Source organism: Pelodiscus sinensis, chromosome 3, assembly GCF_052426305.1.
Source record: "Pelodiscus sinensis isolate ZL-2025 chromosome 3, ASM5242630v1, whole genome shotgun sequence".
Taxonomy (NCBI): Eukaryota; Metazoa; Chordata; order Testudines; family Trionychidae; genus Pelodiscus; species Pelodiscus sinensis.
The window spans coordinates 16,698,522-16,714,932 of NC_143054.1; the positions used below are offsets into that span (position 1 = coordinate 16,698,522).

The window sequence follows — 16,411 nt, forward strand, 5'->3', positions numbered from 1 at the left end:
ATAAGAAAAATGCATTTTAATACATAGCAATAAGCAACAAACATGGAGTGAAGCATACCAGGCAAAAATTCAGAAACATTTATCTGTCATTTGTAGTATAAGCAAGATAAGTAGCCCATTTAGTCTGAGGCCTGGACTTCAGAGGTTGGTTGATGTAAGGCAGCTTATGTTGATCTAACTCTAAGGCTGTGTCTACATTGGCATGATTTTGCACAAATGCGCCCGCTTTTGTGCAAAAACATGCTGCCTGTCTACACTGGCGGGGAGTTCTTGCGCAAGAACTATGACGCTCCTGCTCAGGAATAAGCCCTCTTGTGCAACTGTTCTTGCGCAAGAGGCCAGTGTAGACAGTCAATGTGAATTTCTTGCACAAGAAAGCCCGATGGCTAAAATGGCCATCGGAGCTTTCTTGCACAAGAGAGCGTCTACACTGGCACGGATGCTTTTGTGCAAAAGCACATCTCTTGCGCAAAAGCACATGCCAGTGTAGACGCTCTCTTGCGCAAATACTTTAATGCAAAAACTCTTGCGTTAAAAATATTTGCGCAAAATCTTGTCAATGTAGACGTAGCCTAAGTGTCTACTCTACACTTAAAAGTAGCTTCCACTGATGTGACTCACCTGCTAATTCAACTTAATAACTATCTCCATGCTAGGTGCAGTGCCTGAGTCAGTGTAATGGGTAGCAAATAACATAGGCAAGGAAAAAGGCACTGCCTTCCCAATCCTGCTAACACCTGGCTAGCTGGGAAGGCTGAGGCTTGGCTTCCTGGCCAACCAGAACTCTGGGCCAGTGGGAAGGCTGAGGCCACAGCTCAGCTGTCCAGCCAACTAGCACTGCAGCTGGCAGGTGTTCACCCCACCACTCATGGTTGATGTAGTTAGGTCTATGCAGTTTTAAGTGTTGCCTTTCAGAAACCATCCCACAATGATGCAGTTAACTTGATGCAAGCACAGCATATTGCTGACACAAAGATTGTAGTGTGGAGATGTAAAACTGATTCAATTACTGGAGCAGCTGTACAGCAACATAACATAGGTCATCTTAATTGTGCACTGTAATCTTGCCCTGTTGAGATAATTTCTGAAGAGAAAAATTGGACCATGACATAGTTTCCATAGAAAGTGGTGGAACTCCCATCCTTGGGAACATTTATTGAGATAGTTATTCCATTGACTTAAAATAGACTGCTTGGCTGAGTAAACTTTGAAAGTTTGGGTCATTATATGGGAAGCACCATTCTGCCAGCTGAAATGCTGGCATCCCATGGATCAGAGGTATGAGACATAAGCCCACCTATCTGTTGTAGTAGAAAGGGCGAAGCAGGATGTGGCCCATGGTTTCCATTTAGCACAAACTATATCTGATGGTAAAGATTCTCTAGCTCAGCTCCGCTGTTTGGAGGAGCATCTTCATGCACCCCTCAAGAAACGGGAATCACGATCCCATAAACCAGGCTCCAATTCTAATCCTGTAGCCAAAAAAGGAGTCTGGTCTTGTGTGGGCTGTTCTGTCCATAAGTAGATAATGTAGAAAAGTGCTGATCTAACGGAAAATCCTGCCACCATCCAGGGATGGGTAGAATCCTTTTTACAATGTGCAGCAAACACATAAGTTCAGATAAGTTCTGAACACATAAGTTCTCTGTGCCTCAGTTCCTCATCTGTAAGATAAGGATAATACTCCCCTTGTCTGTAGTTAGACTGCAAGGCTACATCTACACTGGCATGATTTTGCGCGAATACTTTTAACGCAAGAGTTTTTGCATTAAAGTATTTGCACAAGAGAGTCTACACTAGCATGTGCCTTTGCGCAAGAGATGTGCTTTTGCGCAAAAGCATCCATGCTAGTGTAGACACTCTCTTGCGCAAGAAAGCTCCAATGGCCATTTTAGTCATCGGGCTTTCTTGCGCAAGAAATTCATGTTGCCTGTCTACACTGGTCTCTTGCGCAAGAACAGTTGTGCAAGAGGGCTTATCCCTGAACGGGAGCGTCAAGAGTATTTGCGCAAGAAGCACTGATTTTATACATTAGAACGTCAGTGTTCTTGCGCAAGTACTCGCGGCCAGTGTAGACAGGCGGCAAGATTTTGTGCAAAAGCGGCTGCTTTTGCGCAAAATCTTGCCAATCGACACACAGCCTATGGTTTTAGAGGCAAGGTCTCACTTAGGTGTTTGAACAACACTTAGCGCAGGACCCTAATCTAGGTTTGGGATTCTGGAGGCCACTGCAATACACATAAAGGCTGATCTAGTGACTAGGGCTGGGTCTCAGAGGCTTGTTTATTCCCATTTCTGTACTTCAGTTTCCCCATAGGCTGAATGGGGCGGGTGTTATTGCTCCCCACCCCCGTGTAAACCACACTTGGAAAAGAGCGAGGCTTTATTGCTCTGAAATCCCCCTGCTGCTCAGGACCTGTGCAGTGCGTCCAGCAAGCCGCACTCCGGCTGCCTGCCCCACACAGCCCTGTAGCCCAGGCAATAGCCGCAGCCAGACTCCCTCGGGGGCTGCATGGAGCCAGAGCCCCCGCAGCTCCTTGGACGGCAACCGCCCGCAGCGCAGCTCTGGGCAGCCGGCTGGACCAGCTTCCCCCCCCCCCCCCGCCGCGCAGAGCAGCAGGACCCATAGAGCGCGCTGCGCCGTGCTAGAGAGTCCCCTGCAGGGGCCGCCGGGCCTGCGCAGCGGCCCAGCGCCCCCAAGCGGCCGCCGGCGGCCTCGCGGTGACCGAGCAGAGAAAGGGAGAGGGAGAGTAATGGCGGCCAGTTAGTGTGTGTGACTGAGCCGAGGAGACGGCGGCGAACTCGGCGCGCTCGGCGTGTGTCTCTGCCCGGCAGCCGCGCTCCCCGGGAGGAGGCGCCCCGCAGGCCTCCCTCCGCGGCGGCGGCTCCCCCTGTCCGCCCTCGCCGGGGCCATGGTGAACACCAGGAAGAGCTCCCTGTGCCCCCTGGGCAAAGCGGCGGCCGCCGCGGCCGGAGCCGGCAGCCATTTCATCTCGTCCCGGACCCGCTCCTCCAAAAGAGGCACCAAGGCCGGGCTAGAGGAGGCGGCGGCGGCCCGGGTGAGGGCAGCGGGGGGCTGGGAGGGCACCGCTGCTGCCTCTGTCGGGGCCGGCGGCAGCGGCGGGGGAGGGGGGCAGAGGTAGATCTGGGCAGACGGGGAGGGGAGCACCGGCGCGGCTGTCTCCGCCCGGGATGGGGGAGTGACTTGGGAGCTGGCAGAGGGGCTGCGGGGACACGTCCACACTCGGCTGTGCTGCGGGGGAGCGAGGGACAGGCGGCTGGAATGGGGGGGGGGGACGTGGGGTGCAGCTGGGCTCCCGCGCGGGGCTACTTTCGGGCGAGCTCGCTTGAGCTGGGGTGGCTGGTGGGATGAGGGGCCGGATCTCGGGGGGCAAAGGAGGAGGCTGGAGGGGGGTTTGTGTGGAGGCAGCATCGGAGAGAGACGGGCTGCAGCCGCGGGGTTAGGGGAAGACTTGAGAGCAGAGGGACAAAAGTTCTCCTGCTGCTGGCTTGCTGCCTCTGTGTGCGAGAGAGAGACAGACAGGCTGGTGCTGTGCCCGGCGGGGAATCGGGGAGGCAGGAGCGGAGCAAAGCTCCCTCTCTGGCTGTGCCTGGGACTGCACTAGAGGGACAACAAGAAACAAAAGTTGGGCTGCAGTAACTTACACGATATTGACCTCCGCTCGCCCACGGCAGCTATCCGCATTAGCCTTGACAGCCCCGTTTTAAATATGTTTCCCGTAGTCTAATCTCTCCCTTGAAAAGGAGGAGAAAAGCATAATTTTTGCTTGTTGTTTGCTTTAATTAGCTGTTTTCCAACACGATTTATAATCACTGCTTTGATTGTATGGTTTAATCACAGCTGAAACCAACAGCCTAATATCTGAAACTAACGTTTTATAATTGAGATCTGCTGCCGATTTCAGGAGGCTTCTCTTTTCTGCTCTTTCTGGATAGGTTTGCTGACAGCACATCTATACTCCTTGTTGACTTTTATTAGAGGGGTTTCCTTGTGTGATAGGAAGAAAATTTGCATTACAACTTTTCTGTGTGGTTTTTGTGCTCTGATCTGAAAACTATATTCTAAAAAAATATACTGTAGGTTGCCCCTACATTCAAATGTGTCTAGAAATCTTAGGGCTGAATGAATACAGAATTGAGACTGCACTATCAAAATGTCTGAGTCATGCACCAAGAGACCACATCCCATTCATTGTTAAGGAAGAGGAGAAAAAAAGTTGGGGGGGGGGGGAAAGCAAATAGTAGCCAGGATTGTTAAAAACCCTTTCCCCTCCTTTTGTTTACTAGCACTAAAGAACACTGTTTACTAGGTGTCAGCTGTAAACTTTATGTTCTTTTTCAGTCCTTTCCCATTGCTTCTTAATTCAGCGCCCCCCCCTTTCCTATCTGTTATTGTCTCAGTTTCTGCTCTCTGCTACTTTCTGAGCTATGGCTGTAAAGCTTCTCTCACACGTTCCAGTATGCTGGTCCCATGGGCCTGGTATATACTCTGTGAGCCAAAGTTTGACTTAACGCTCTCTGGCTTGCTACATAGAAGAGTTTACTGTTGCTAAGCATTGTGATGGTGTTCCTTTCTATTGATTTAAAATGCATGTTCAAATGTTTTCCTTGGGGGAAAAGGGTAAGTAAAAATGTCCTGAAAATCATTATATTCATTTCAAGATACTTTGTAGCAGTGGTCTCCAACCTTTTTAACCACAAGATCACTTTTTCAATTTAAGTGCAATGTGAGATCTACTTCAAACCTAAATATCCTTGCTCTGCTTCCTTCCTCCCCGTTCTCTGAGGCCCCCCCCCAACGCGCTCCACTCCTTTTCTGAGGCCTCACTCTGCTCACTCCATCCCCTTTTCTTCCTGAACCTCATTCACTTTGACCAGCCTCAGATAGGGGGTTGGGGATTAAGAATTACATTTAAGCATGAGAGAGAATTGAAAACTATGAAATGCACAGACCAGTCACAAACCAAAAACAACATACTTTGCAAGCAGTAAAAGAAGTAACAGCAACAACCCATGTATGTGTTGGGTTGGGCAATGAGAGTGGTCTTGGGCCAAAGAGTTCAGGCCAGGGTATTGGGGGTCAGGGTGCAAACGCTAGGAAGGAGTTTGGGTGCAGGGGAGCCTGTGTCTGGGGCAGGAGGTTGGGTGCAGAAGGAAGTTCAGGACGGCCAGTGATTCAGTATGCAGGCTCTGGCTGGGCACCACTTAACTGAGATGGCTTTCAGATGGTGGTGCAGTGAGGTTAAGGCAGGCTTACTCCTGCCCTGACCTTGCACCACTCCTGAAATTAGCTGGCATGTACAGCAGTGGCTCCATGGCACTGTGTGCTGTCCCTCATCTACAGACACTGACTCCATAGCTTCTATTGACCACTGTTCCCCATTATTGATCACTGGCAGCTGCAGAAATGGTGTCTGCAGGCAAGGACAGCATGTGGAGACCCTCTGTTCTGCATTTCTCAGGGGCTGCAGGGACATGCCAGCCACTTCCAGGAGCAGCAATTACCATAAAGATGATTACTCCAGCCACAATGACAGGTTAGGCATTTTAGAACTCACTACTCAAAGAATTACATTTAAGCATGAGAGAGAAATGAAAACTATGAAATGCACAGACCAGTCACAAACCAAAAATAACACTCTTTGCAAGCAGTAAAAGAAGTAACAGCAACAACCCGTGTATGTGTTGGGTTGGGCAATGAGAGTGAAGGACAGTATGTATTTGTGAGAATGACAGACACACACACATTGTGTGACAGTGACAGAGATGTGCATTGCCAAGCTCCCTCCATCCCCTTCTCTCTGTGGATATGGTACAGGGCAGGAGGGGAGGCATACCCTGATATCATCACTCTGCCTTTTCTTCCTCCCACATTCTGCCCAGCAAGCAGGAGGGTGGGAAGTGGGGAGGGGCAGCTCCAAGGAATAGGGCAGGAGCAGCATGACAGTGGGTAGAGGGGCAATTGAAGTGCCAGCGCTTGAAAGATTCTTGGCCAAACCAGTCAGGATCACCCTATAGCAGCTCCAAGATCTTCTGGTAGACCCGGATCTAATGGTTGATGACCACTGTTTTATACAAATGAAGTATTTCCAAGGGCAAGTGTGTAACTTTGCATCAACTAATGGATTTGTTTTGGAGTACATTGGAGTACTTTTATATTATGAGTATACCACAAGTATTCACTGTTGTGTGTTTTGCCTTTTTTTAGAAACACATTAGTCAAAAGTTAGCAGAACCTGCTAGAAGTTTTTACTCTTCTTCCTTTTTAGAATTTTAGTGCCTAAGTACTTTCATTTTCAGTATGCATTTCACACTTTAGCTTAAAGCTGTTGTTAATATTAAGATCTGAGAAATTGATAATGACGCGATATCGGAAAAATGGAAAAGGTGCTGAGAATGGCAACAAACATGATTAGAGTATGCAATAGCTTTCATATTACAGTAGGGGAAATTAATAAAAAACTGGGACTGTTCATCTTGGAAAAGAGATGACTAAAGGGGAAGATATGACAGAGGTCTATAAAATCATGAATAGTGTAGAGAAAGTGAATAAGGAAGTGTAATTTACCTCTTCACAAAACACAAAAACTGGGAGTCACCCAGTAAAATTAGTAGTTAGCAAGTTTAAAACACAGGATAGTGCTAATTTAGCCAATAAACAATCTAGTGTTGTAAAGGCCGAAAGTGTAATAGGGTTAAAAAATGAATTCGATACATTCATGGAGGATCAGTCTATCAATGGCTCTTAGCCAAGGTAGTCAGGGATGCCACTGCATGCTCTCTGTCCTTAAAGCCTCTAACCAGAAGATGGTGAAACTGGAAGACAGTGGATAGATCACTTGTTGATTGCTTTGGAATGTTCATTTTGTTTAAAATATACTGTAGTGTCCTCTGTAAGAAGATAAGATAGTAGGCTACATGTAACATTAGTCTTGACCCAGTGTAGCTATTCTTATGTTCCTATGTTACTGAGCTTTTAGATCTCCATGAAATAATGCTAAAATATCTAACAATTTTCAGGGATTATAATGTGCCAAAATCAATAGGGCAGTTAGGCATAAAAAATAGCTGAAATTCAAGTAAAATGCTGCGGAGAAATGGATTGATTGATATGTTACGTTATGTGGATGTAGAGGCATTGTTTCATTTACTTCTCATGTTGGTGCAGTGATGTCCCCCTTTAAAGCCTACCATAGATATGTGATATGAGAACCCCAGCTCTACTGTATTTCTGGTGAATGGGCAGCTAATAAGAGCAGATTTCTGGTACTCTATAATGAGAAATATGGTCTTATCTGAGTCTTAGTTTATTTCCTAAAGAATGTTGATTTGGGATCCCTCTGGAATGCTGTTCCTTGAATATGTTTTCAAATACTAGCCAGAGAGCATTACTAAGATTATTTCTGTATTCCATACTGTGGATTAAAAATTGAGTCAACGATAGAACAGTATCCTGTAAAACTAGTGGTTGCATTGGATACAGTACATGAGTTACTTCTCCTATTGTGTTTTTTCTAATATATTGTAGGTTATATAAACTTATTTATGAGTGTATACTTCAGACAAACCATTGCAGGGGAAAGGAATGCATAACATTTAAATGTCTTAACAAAATACTAACTTTTACAACTTAAGTAACATATTCTCTGATGTACTGATGCTCTTTGTATTGACCAAATATTAAGATTAAGAAAATCAACTTGCTGAATGGATCAATGAATCAGATAAGCATTTTTGAAATGTTATGGCTATATGTGGTACATTAGAATGTAAAGAGGAGGAAGTGAGGTGTATTGTTTTCAGGTTTAGTTTGTATATTGTAAGTGTAATGAGAGGTGTGTTTTGCTTTTATGTAAATTTGATTTAGAAGTGTTTTATGGCTACATTAAAACATTCTGACAGGATGCTTGATACCAGGAACAAAATTTACCAAATAAAACATAACTAAGTTTTCAAAATAATATAATTATGTAAGTAGGTTATATACTTTAATTCTGAACCTTCCCAATCTGTGTAAAACTAACTTTTTTTTCCCCCCTACAAAATAAATTTCCACATGTGTTTGAGTTCCTGTTATTAATTTACAAAACTAATTTTTGGATGTCTTTCAGTTACTGATATATGAATTGTGACTGCAATGATTGGACTTAATTAGCCATTGAAATTAAATTTTCCTTTCTCTACAATATTAAGAGATGATTGTTTAACCCAATTGCAAAAACTAAAAGTCACGAATTTATTTCTCAGCTAAAATTATAGTAGTATTTTAATCACGCCACTATATTGGTTAGACATTTTAGAAATGTAGATAAGAATAATCTAATTTAATTAGGCAAGGAAGCATTAAAGTTCTTTAAGAGGTACTTGAGGGCACTCTGATTACTGTAATACATGTTCCTTGCTAAAAGTAGGACTGCCAACAACATTCAGTTTATTCAGTAGCAACATAGAGCTCTCCATTGTACTTAATTGCTATTAGGAGCACAAACAGAACCAGAGATTGACATAAAGCATTGCAGTAACATAGAATGTAAACAATATACAGCGTTTTATCATTTGTAGTAACAACAAATATTTATATTTTGATTCAGTTTCTAAAAATATAAAAATTAACTGAAAGATTTCTTTCCATTTTAAAAGTCTGGCACTATAACTTTTTAGATTCTTCTACAGGGTATACAGTTATACCTACTCACTGGCTCTTAAATACAAATTAGTCTTTAATGGTCAACAGTTCAGAATCATGTTAAAATCTTTTTTACATGTTTTTGAATTCTTATTTCAAAAGATTTGTTTTAAAACATTGATGTGCACATTTGTAAAAATTGAACGAGTATTTTTTCTTTCAAGCAGAATAGCAAAAGGTGTAACATATTTGTTTTTATTTAGAAAAATGCTTGATACCAGGCAAACTGAAAGCCACGCTGGGCCCCTGGGCAATGGGGGAGGGGACAGCTCTGCAGTTCTGAAAGGGGTGGTGCCTCCGGTGGAAGGGGTGGGCCTAGAGCAGTCAATCCTCAGCTCTGCCCGGAGTGCCCCATGCCAGCCTCCACTCAGCCTTCAGTACTGCCAGGAGCACACTGCACAGCACTTCAGTGGCAATTTAAAGGGCCACAGGCTCTTGGTGCTGCCGCTGCCTCTACTTCAGGAGCAATGGCAGGAGCCCCGGACACTTTTTCAATTAAAAAACTTAAAAAATAATTAATAGTATTGCAGCACGTTAGAGACTAGCAAAAATATAAATGATATCATGAGCTTTTGTGGGCACAACCCACTACTACATGATACCATTTAGATTTTTTGTTAGTCTCTAAGGTGCTGCAAGACTATTCATGATTTTTAAGTTTTTTCAGTTACAGACTAACATGGCTACTCCTAAAACTTTTGAATTGGCTGGCCGTGACGCAGTTGCCTCTTTGCCCCCTCTGTCTGTGGCCCTGCTTGACAGATTAATGAGTAGTATTGTCTTTCCTTTCTCACTTTCCTTTCCATTTTTACAAGTTATAAGGGCTTGTTGATTTAGAATTTCCTTTTGAGGGTTATCTATATGAAAGTGCCTAACACTCCTAATAGCTAACTTACCTATTTGAAATAAAAACTCTATATAATCATTGATCTTGGGTCACATAGAAAAAGAAAACGACGCTGCTTTCCACTTGTGTTTAAAACTTCTTTAAAGAAAAATATCTTTCCTATAGATGCCCCTATATTTTCAAACCTCTGAGTTATTTACTATTTTCAGTGTTTCATCTGAAACTTTTACAGTTCTTAAGTTATGAAAAAGATTTCAGTTAAAGGCAGATTCTGAAGGAAATCCACCCTTTTTAGAATGGTAATGAAAGCTAGTTTTTTTTCTTGTTTTAGTGGTATTTCTTACTTTGCGACCTGGCATGAGAAATTCAGAAGTAAACCATGTAATTTGTTCCTTAGGTCTGTGTTAGTCACACATTTGTGCATAGTGGAAAAAGGAGTAATTGTTCCAAATGAAGTCTAACTTCCTACTGATATTCTACTATACTATAGTATACTTCAACCCTGCTTGGCATTATAGCATTGAATGTGCTCAAATGGACATGTAGGGATAGAATTTTTCAACAGAAATCTAGCAAATCAATTTGCCTATGATAACCTGGGAGTTGGGTTACATACTAATGGCTAATTTTCATATAGAAAAATAATTACCTATTTTGCTTGAAACTGCTAGTCGTGTTCTAAAATCATACTATTCTGGGTTCTGACCTACTTGGAACTCAGAAGTGAAGCAGGATGAGACCTAATTAATATGTGAATAAGACCTTACAAGAATATTCAGGAAATAGTGTTGGCGATACAATAAGTTGCGCTCTTTCCTTTGAGTACTGAACTATTATTCCAATGTAGCATTATTGGAGGCTGCTTATGGAGCTGCCATCTTTCAGCTGAGTCTTAAATCAGAGGTCCCAGACACTTTTCATTACATATCCCATGACATTTTTTTGGTCAGGATTGTGTTCAGCTTGGATTTCTGCAAGGTAATTAGTTCAGGTAATTAGATACTGATCACCCAATTCCCCCTGTACATTCAGTTGTATGTGGAAAAGCTCTTTGCTGTCTGCCCTAAAGTTAAACTATGTACTGGTGAACTATTGATAGTCTTCTGAGTAATTGAATTTAATATTGTATAAATGTTTATGTAGCTATTTTTCATACTAAGTATCTAGTACCTAGGCACAGATGACCTTGAATTTCTGCTATACTGATTGTTGTAGCTATGACCTTGTCATTTCAGTGTGTGATATGTTTTATTACTAATATATCACTCCTATTTATTAGATAGATATAGCTATAGATATATTCATCTTTTCTTTGTGTTTAAATTAATACAGTAATTTCCAAATGTAATTTTAAATTGCTATATGTGTAGCCTTTGAATTTGTATTGTAGGAAAAAAACAAGAATAAAGAAGAAAAAGCTGGTGTGTGGTAGATTTTGAATTCTTTTCTTTTGAGCTTCTGTCATTAAATAGTTACATGAACTCAACATATTTCAAATGCTTTGATAATAATAGAATGTAGAAATTTCTGTAAGGTGGGAAGGATACCTGATGATAAAGTTCAGTATGAAACTAAATAAGTTTTTTGCATTCTTCAGTCTTTGGAGTGTTACATTCACTAAATCAAGGTCTTTCAATATGGAGGTTGTGAACAGGTATCACATAATCATAAGTACCCTTTTCATAATGGTAAATGGGGGTCTCTTTATAGAAAATGGGATAGTAATATTCAAAAATTGGAGCACCACTGCACTACGTGGTTGAACTGGGGGGGAGGGGAAGGCAGGCAGGAGCCAGTATGTTCAGGGAGTCCACTTTTAAGCTGGTGCTCTGTATGCACAGGCTTCCGCATTACCACCTGCCCCCTACCCATGCACTGCTGCCTCAGAGGCAACAGCACAGGGGGGCAGGTGGAGCCGCCTGGCCCCCTTGAATGTAACTGCTAAAATTTTTCAGTGATTACATGATTACATACTTAAACACATTTTAACAGCCCTAATATACAGTATACTGATCATAAATAGTAATAGTACCTACATAACTTTCATTAGTTGGTTTAAAAGTATTATACAAAGAAGGTCAGTCTCGTTATCCACCTTTTTTCACAGATGGGGAGACTGAGGTATACAGGGGAAAGTGACTTGTCCAAGGTGACCCAGCAGACCAGTTTTAAGAGTTAGAAATTAAATCCAGATCTCAAGCCCATTCCAGCAGGCTATTCATGGAACAGAGAACAGGAAGAATAGGCTGAAATGTGGATGATACAACAATAATTTGATTTTTTTGTCCTTCTCTCCTAACATACAAATTGAAGACCCAGATTTCCACCTCAAATTGGTGATGGGGTGGGCGAACATGATGAATATGGTGGGAAAACTACAAGTTTTTAACTTTTATCTCCACAAGGCAAGACGATAGAATTCTGAACTCTTGTTGTTTTTCTCTAAATCTGCATTCCTGGCCAGCTCTTCATCAGTTGAGTATGTATGGCACTTGTGTATTTGTTTGTCTGAGATGTTTCATAGGTTAGGTGAAGAAAAATAAGTAGATTGTTAAAATGTATTGATATATATGGACAGATGCAAAAGAGTAGTAGACCAAATTAGTTAGGCTAGATTCAGTTGTATGATTGTGTATAGAATTACACAGTTTTAAACTACACCTTTGTTTTATCTGAACTGCACTTCAGTCACAAAATTCACAGCGCTAATGTGATCTGCATTTGGGCTTTCTTTTGGAGAAAGTGTATGCATCTTTTTATGAGAATAAAATGCTTATAAAGTGAGCCCACATAGTATCATTTCCTCAAGGAAAAAAATAACCTAGTATTTTTTTTCTAAATAGGGCATCACATCATGGATGCATGGTATGGTAGAAACAAGAGACATTCTATAGAGGGTAACCTCTTTGTTTTCTTCCTCACTTGTTACACCTATGTTAAATAGTAGAATCCTTTAGTAGCCCAGTTCATCAATACCTTAAGCAATATTTCCATTAATCATTTCTATCCATGTGCGGAATCAATTTTTAAATGCATCCAGGCATGTGTGAATGTGCACCACCACCAAACCCTAGTTGAGCGCTTCACTAATCAGCTGGGCAGCATTTGAATCTCTCCTAAGTGGCTGCACAAGTGCACAGCTTATAGGGAAAGCTTGAGACATCTTTGAATGTTTGCATTGCTGTTCAGAATATATAAATAAGCAGTGGTTACTGAGCCCAGATTTTCTAGGGTTAGTAAAAAACATCGCTTTCATGAGTAATGTTAATATCTATAAATCATAGATCTCATTTCAAGGAAAGCAGAAGTAAAGATATGTTTGACTATCAATCATTAAAGGAAATTTCCTGAAAACATTCAGTAGTTTAATACAAGCAAATTTGAGGAAGTTAATTTTGTATTTTTAAAATGAGAGCGACAAGACTAGTGTTTGAAATAATTTGGACACTTTTAAAACTATGTAGGGAAGAAATCAGTTAAGAAATGTATTTTAAAATATAGAAATTGAATATGTTGCTCAAAATAGTGAATTGTATAAGAGGGAGACAAGATCATAGATGTTGAAAGGAGTAAATTAATAGGTGGAAAACTCATATGTAAATGTGCTGAAATGATATGAGCATTAATAATTGCGTTGGATGTAGCCACAGGTTAACGACTTGGGAATGATGTGGCATATTATTCCATAAAATAGATGATTGACAGAGCTGATTTTACCATGATGGAAACCTTTTTTATATCAGGCTGTCCACTGATACAAATTTCAGTGCAGCTGAATCAATAGTTGCACTAATGGGAATCTTCTGAAATTCCCAAGTTGTAGACATGGCCTTACATGTATGAGAATTCTTATGACACAACTAGATTGGATTGAGTGCGCCTATTTAGTAAAAATCATAAGATGAGATTATATTGTTGCTTTATAACTGAAATTACTCATCAGGTTGCTTGAAATTGTCAAAGCTTGTAATCATTGATGACTTATTATCCATATGGATGATGACCTTCTACATTAATTTATAATCCTTTGAAGGCTGGTACATTTTTTTTTTTTCAACCCTAGATCATGTTGGCACTGTAAGTTTTGTGGTTGAAGTGCAGTTCAGATAAAACAACTGTAAGTGTCAAAGGCCTCAATAATGGAAAAAGCATATGCTGGTCCTGCCTCAGCAACTTTCTTCAGTTAAGCCTGTGAGAACACAGGTTGCTTCCGGATATCTAAACAGCAGCTAAAGCCAGGATATCTCTTTTTCATTTTCTTGTAGATATCAGCTTGCAACTTGTTTGATATCATAAATCCTTTATGTTTAGTATCCTGTACATGCTAGAGATTGCCCCCCTCTCCCTGTCCTTTAACTTGACAGTTGATAATCTGAAATGCTTTAGATTGCAATCCCCATTGTATGCTTCGGGGCAGGCATTTATCAGTGAAGAGCTTCTGAGTTTGCTTCCCTTACTGGTTTCATCTAGACATGTTTGTTGATTCTTGTGTCATGCTTCAAAGGCCTCATCTGGTTACTGAAGTCTTTTCTAAAGAAGTGGGTTGAGAAGGAAGAATTTAGTTATTTTCTTTAGCTTCTAGTTTGGGAAGTTCTTTAATTTATTACTATTTAAAAAGTAAATGTTGTTAGTACATGTGACAAAATTGTGATAAGTGCATTGTAGATTCACGAGAAGGTCAGAAGGCATCCTTCTAATAATCTAGTCTGACCTATTATACAACACCAGTCATAAGGCTTCCTTGAATTAATTTGTTTGGACTAGAGCAGCTTTTCTTAAATGTGGCTACATTCAGCCTCAGGGGCTAGTAGGGGCTTTTCTTGTGGGCACCAGCTCAGGAGCAGCGGACCCTTCCCCAGGGTCACCAGAACGGATTGGGCCTGCACCTCCCTGGAGCCACAAATGCTGGTGAATCCTCACCTCTTGGGGCAGTGAACCTTTAGCTGTCTTCATTCTTGGGATGATGGGTGGTAGGTTCTGGTCATTTAACTTCAGGCTCTGGCCATGGACCTTAGTCACACAGCAGTGGATGCTGACCCTCAGTTCCTCCACATTCCCCCCGTATTGTCTCTGGTTCCCACAGCCACCTTGTCCTTCCGTCCATCCCCACATTGCCTCAGCCCATCTTCCCCTCCAGGGCTTAATTTGTCACCTGGCTTGCCCAGGCTGAGGAAGTCTTCTGTGAAAATGTGTATTTGTACATTTGTTAATATCACTTTTCACAGCCTCTCAGTTAGTTGCAAAAAGTAATATTAACAAACCTATACGTATTACTTTTCATAGTAAGTCTTTTTAAAAAGCAGATAAAAAGCAAAAAGAAGCAACAATAACAAGAATCAGGAATGTGCAAATGATCTTTTTCTATTCTGTGTAGGTCCAGTTAAGGATAGAAACAAATATACATTGTTTTTATTATTGAGTCTGCAAAAAACAACACCACCACCACCTGTACATAAATTACAATGATTTGGACAAGTACGTGTACATGTGAGAACTCCCGAATTAAACCATATCTTTAGAGAAAATGCACAGCCTTGGTCTAAAATTCCCAATGATGGCAAATCTACCACATCTCTTGGTAAATTGTTCAAATAGTTAACTGTCCTCATTGTTTTGTGATGTATTTTTATTCAGAATTTGTCTCTCTTAAAGTTCCAGCCTCTGGATCTTGCTATATATTTTTCTGCAAGACAGATCATCTCTACAACATGAATTAAAAATAATTATTGAAAGGAAAGGATACAGTTGATAATATAACAATACTGCATGCAAGCCGTTTTTGTTGAATTTTGTATTTGATATGATTGTAGATTAAAAGTATATATCGAGAAAAGAAACATTTGTGTACGTGTTTAAAGAAGTATATGTTCAGTTTCCCCTTCATTTTCTCCTTTCTCCATTCAGGTAAAAAGAATGTAAATGGATTATAAACCTGCATGCATATCTTACACTTAGGTTCTTTGCAGGCATTAGTCCATTAACTTCAGTGGCATTAGATTAGCAGAAAATTTGGCCCACCACCTGTGCAGGATTCTCACTACTGGCTCTTTGCTCCTTAGTATGAGACTAACCAAACTTCCCTAGCTGTGAATTTTTTCCTTTTGTTCTTGAGTACCAAACTAGTGAAGAGCAGGACCATTGTGACCTTACAAACTTGAGCTATTTCCCTATTTTCAGTTGGTAAAGGAGCTTTTTGGAGGAGAGGAGAGACTGCATATTCCAGGTTTTCTGGATCACAGTGAGGTTCACTGTTTATTCTCTTCTTCCAGTCAGGTCCTGTATAGTTGTGCTAAATTTTTCAGTCTTCAGGTGTTTCCGTGCACTTTTGAACTTGTTTATTTGCTTGGTGCTTTAGTGCATGTTTTGTCTGCAGTGGCCTGGAATAGAGTTTTTGTGCCTGCTACTGTGTTGTCTCAATACTGTTTCAGCCAACACATTGGCACTATCAAGGTATCTTAGTGGGTGTTCTCTGCACTCTGATGACAGCAATGCTCTTAGCACACAAGATAAATCCAGTGCCACAGTAGTCTTAAGACTGCTCATTGCATTAGTGCCTAAACAATTGTTTCAGTGCTGACTTAATTGGCAAGCTTGAGCCTATCTCCGTATTTGTTTCTTCACTGGCCCTAGAGGTCTGCTTGGGTCTAATATTTAGGTTTGACCTGGACCAAAGCCTATCCAATTAGAGCCTGAAAGGGTTGAATCATTTTCTGACCCAACTCTTCCACTTGAATCTGAGTCATTGTTGCCGCCTCCTGCCCCTACAGTATGTTCTCTTTCTGATGCTCAGTCCCATGGATAGGAGGAGGAAAGCTCACCTCACCTGAGTCCAAAAGAGTCCTGTAGTTTTCTCACCT

At 41.5% G+C, this 16,411-nt stretch overlaps 1 protein-coding gene across 2 annotated transcripts in view; it reads left to right on the forward strand.

Annotated features, from left to right (window-relative positions):
- Positions 1-2,710: 2,710 nt before the first annotated feature.
- ATAD2B (ATPase family AAA domain containing 2B) overlaps positions 2,711-16,411 on the forward strand; it is a 157,387-nt gene continuing 143,686 nt past the window's right edge. For both annotated transcript variants that reach the window (XM_075923418.2, XM_075923419.2), the window contains exon 1: positions 2,711-3,059. In XM_075923418.2, the coding sequence (XP_075779533.2) occupies positions 2,913-3,059 (147 nt within the window). In that variant the 5' untranslated portion in view covers positions 2,711-2,912. The remainder of the gene's footprint in view (positions 3,060-16,411) is intronic.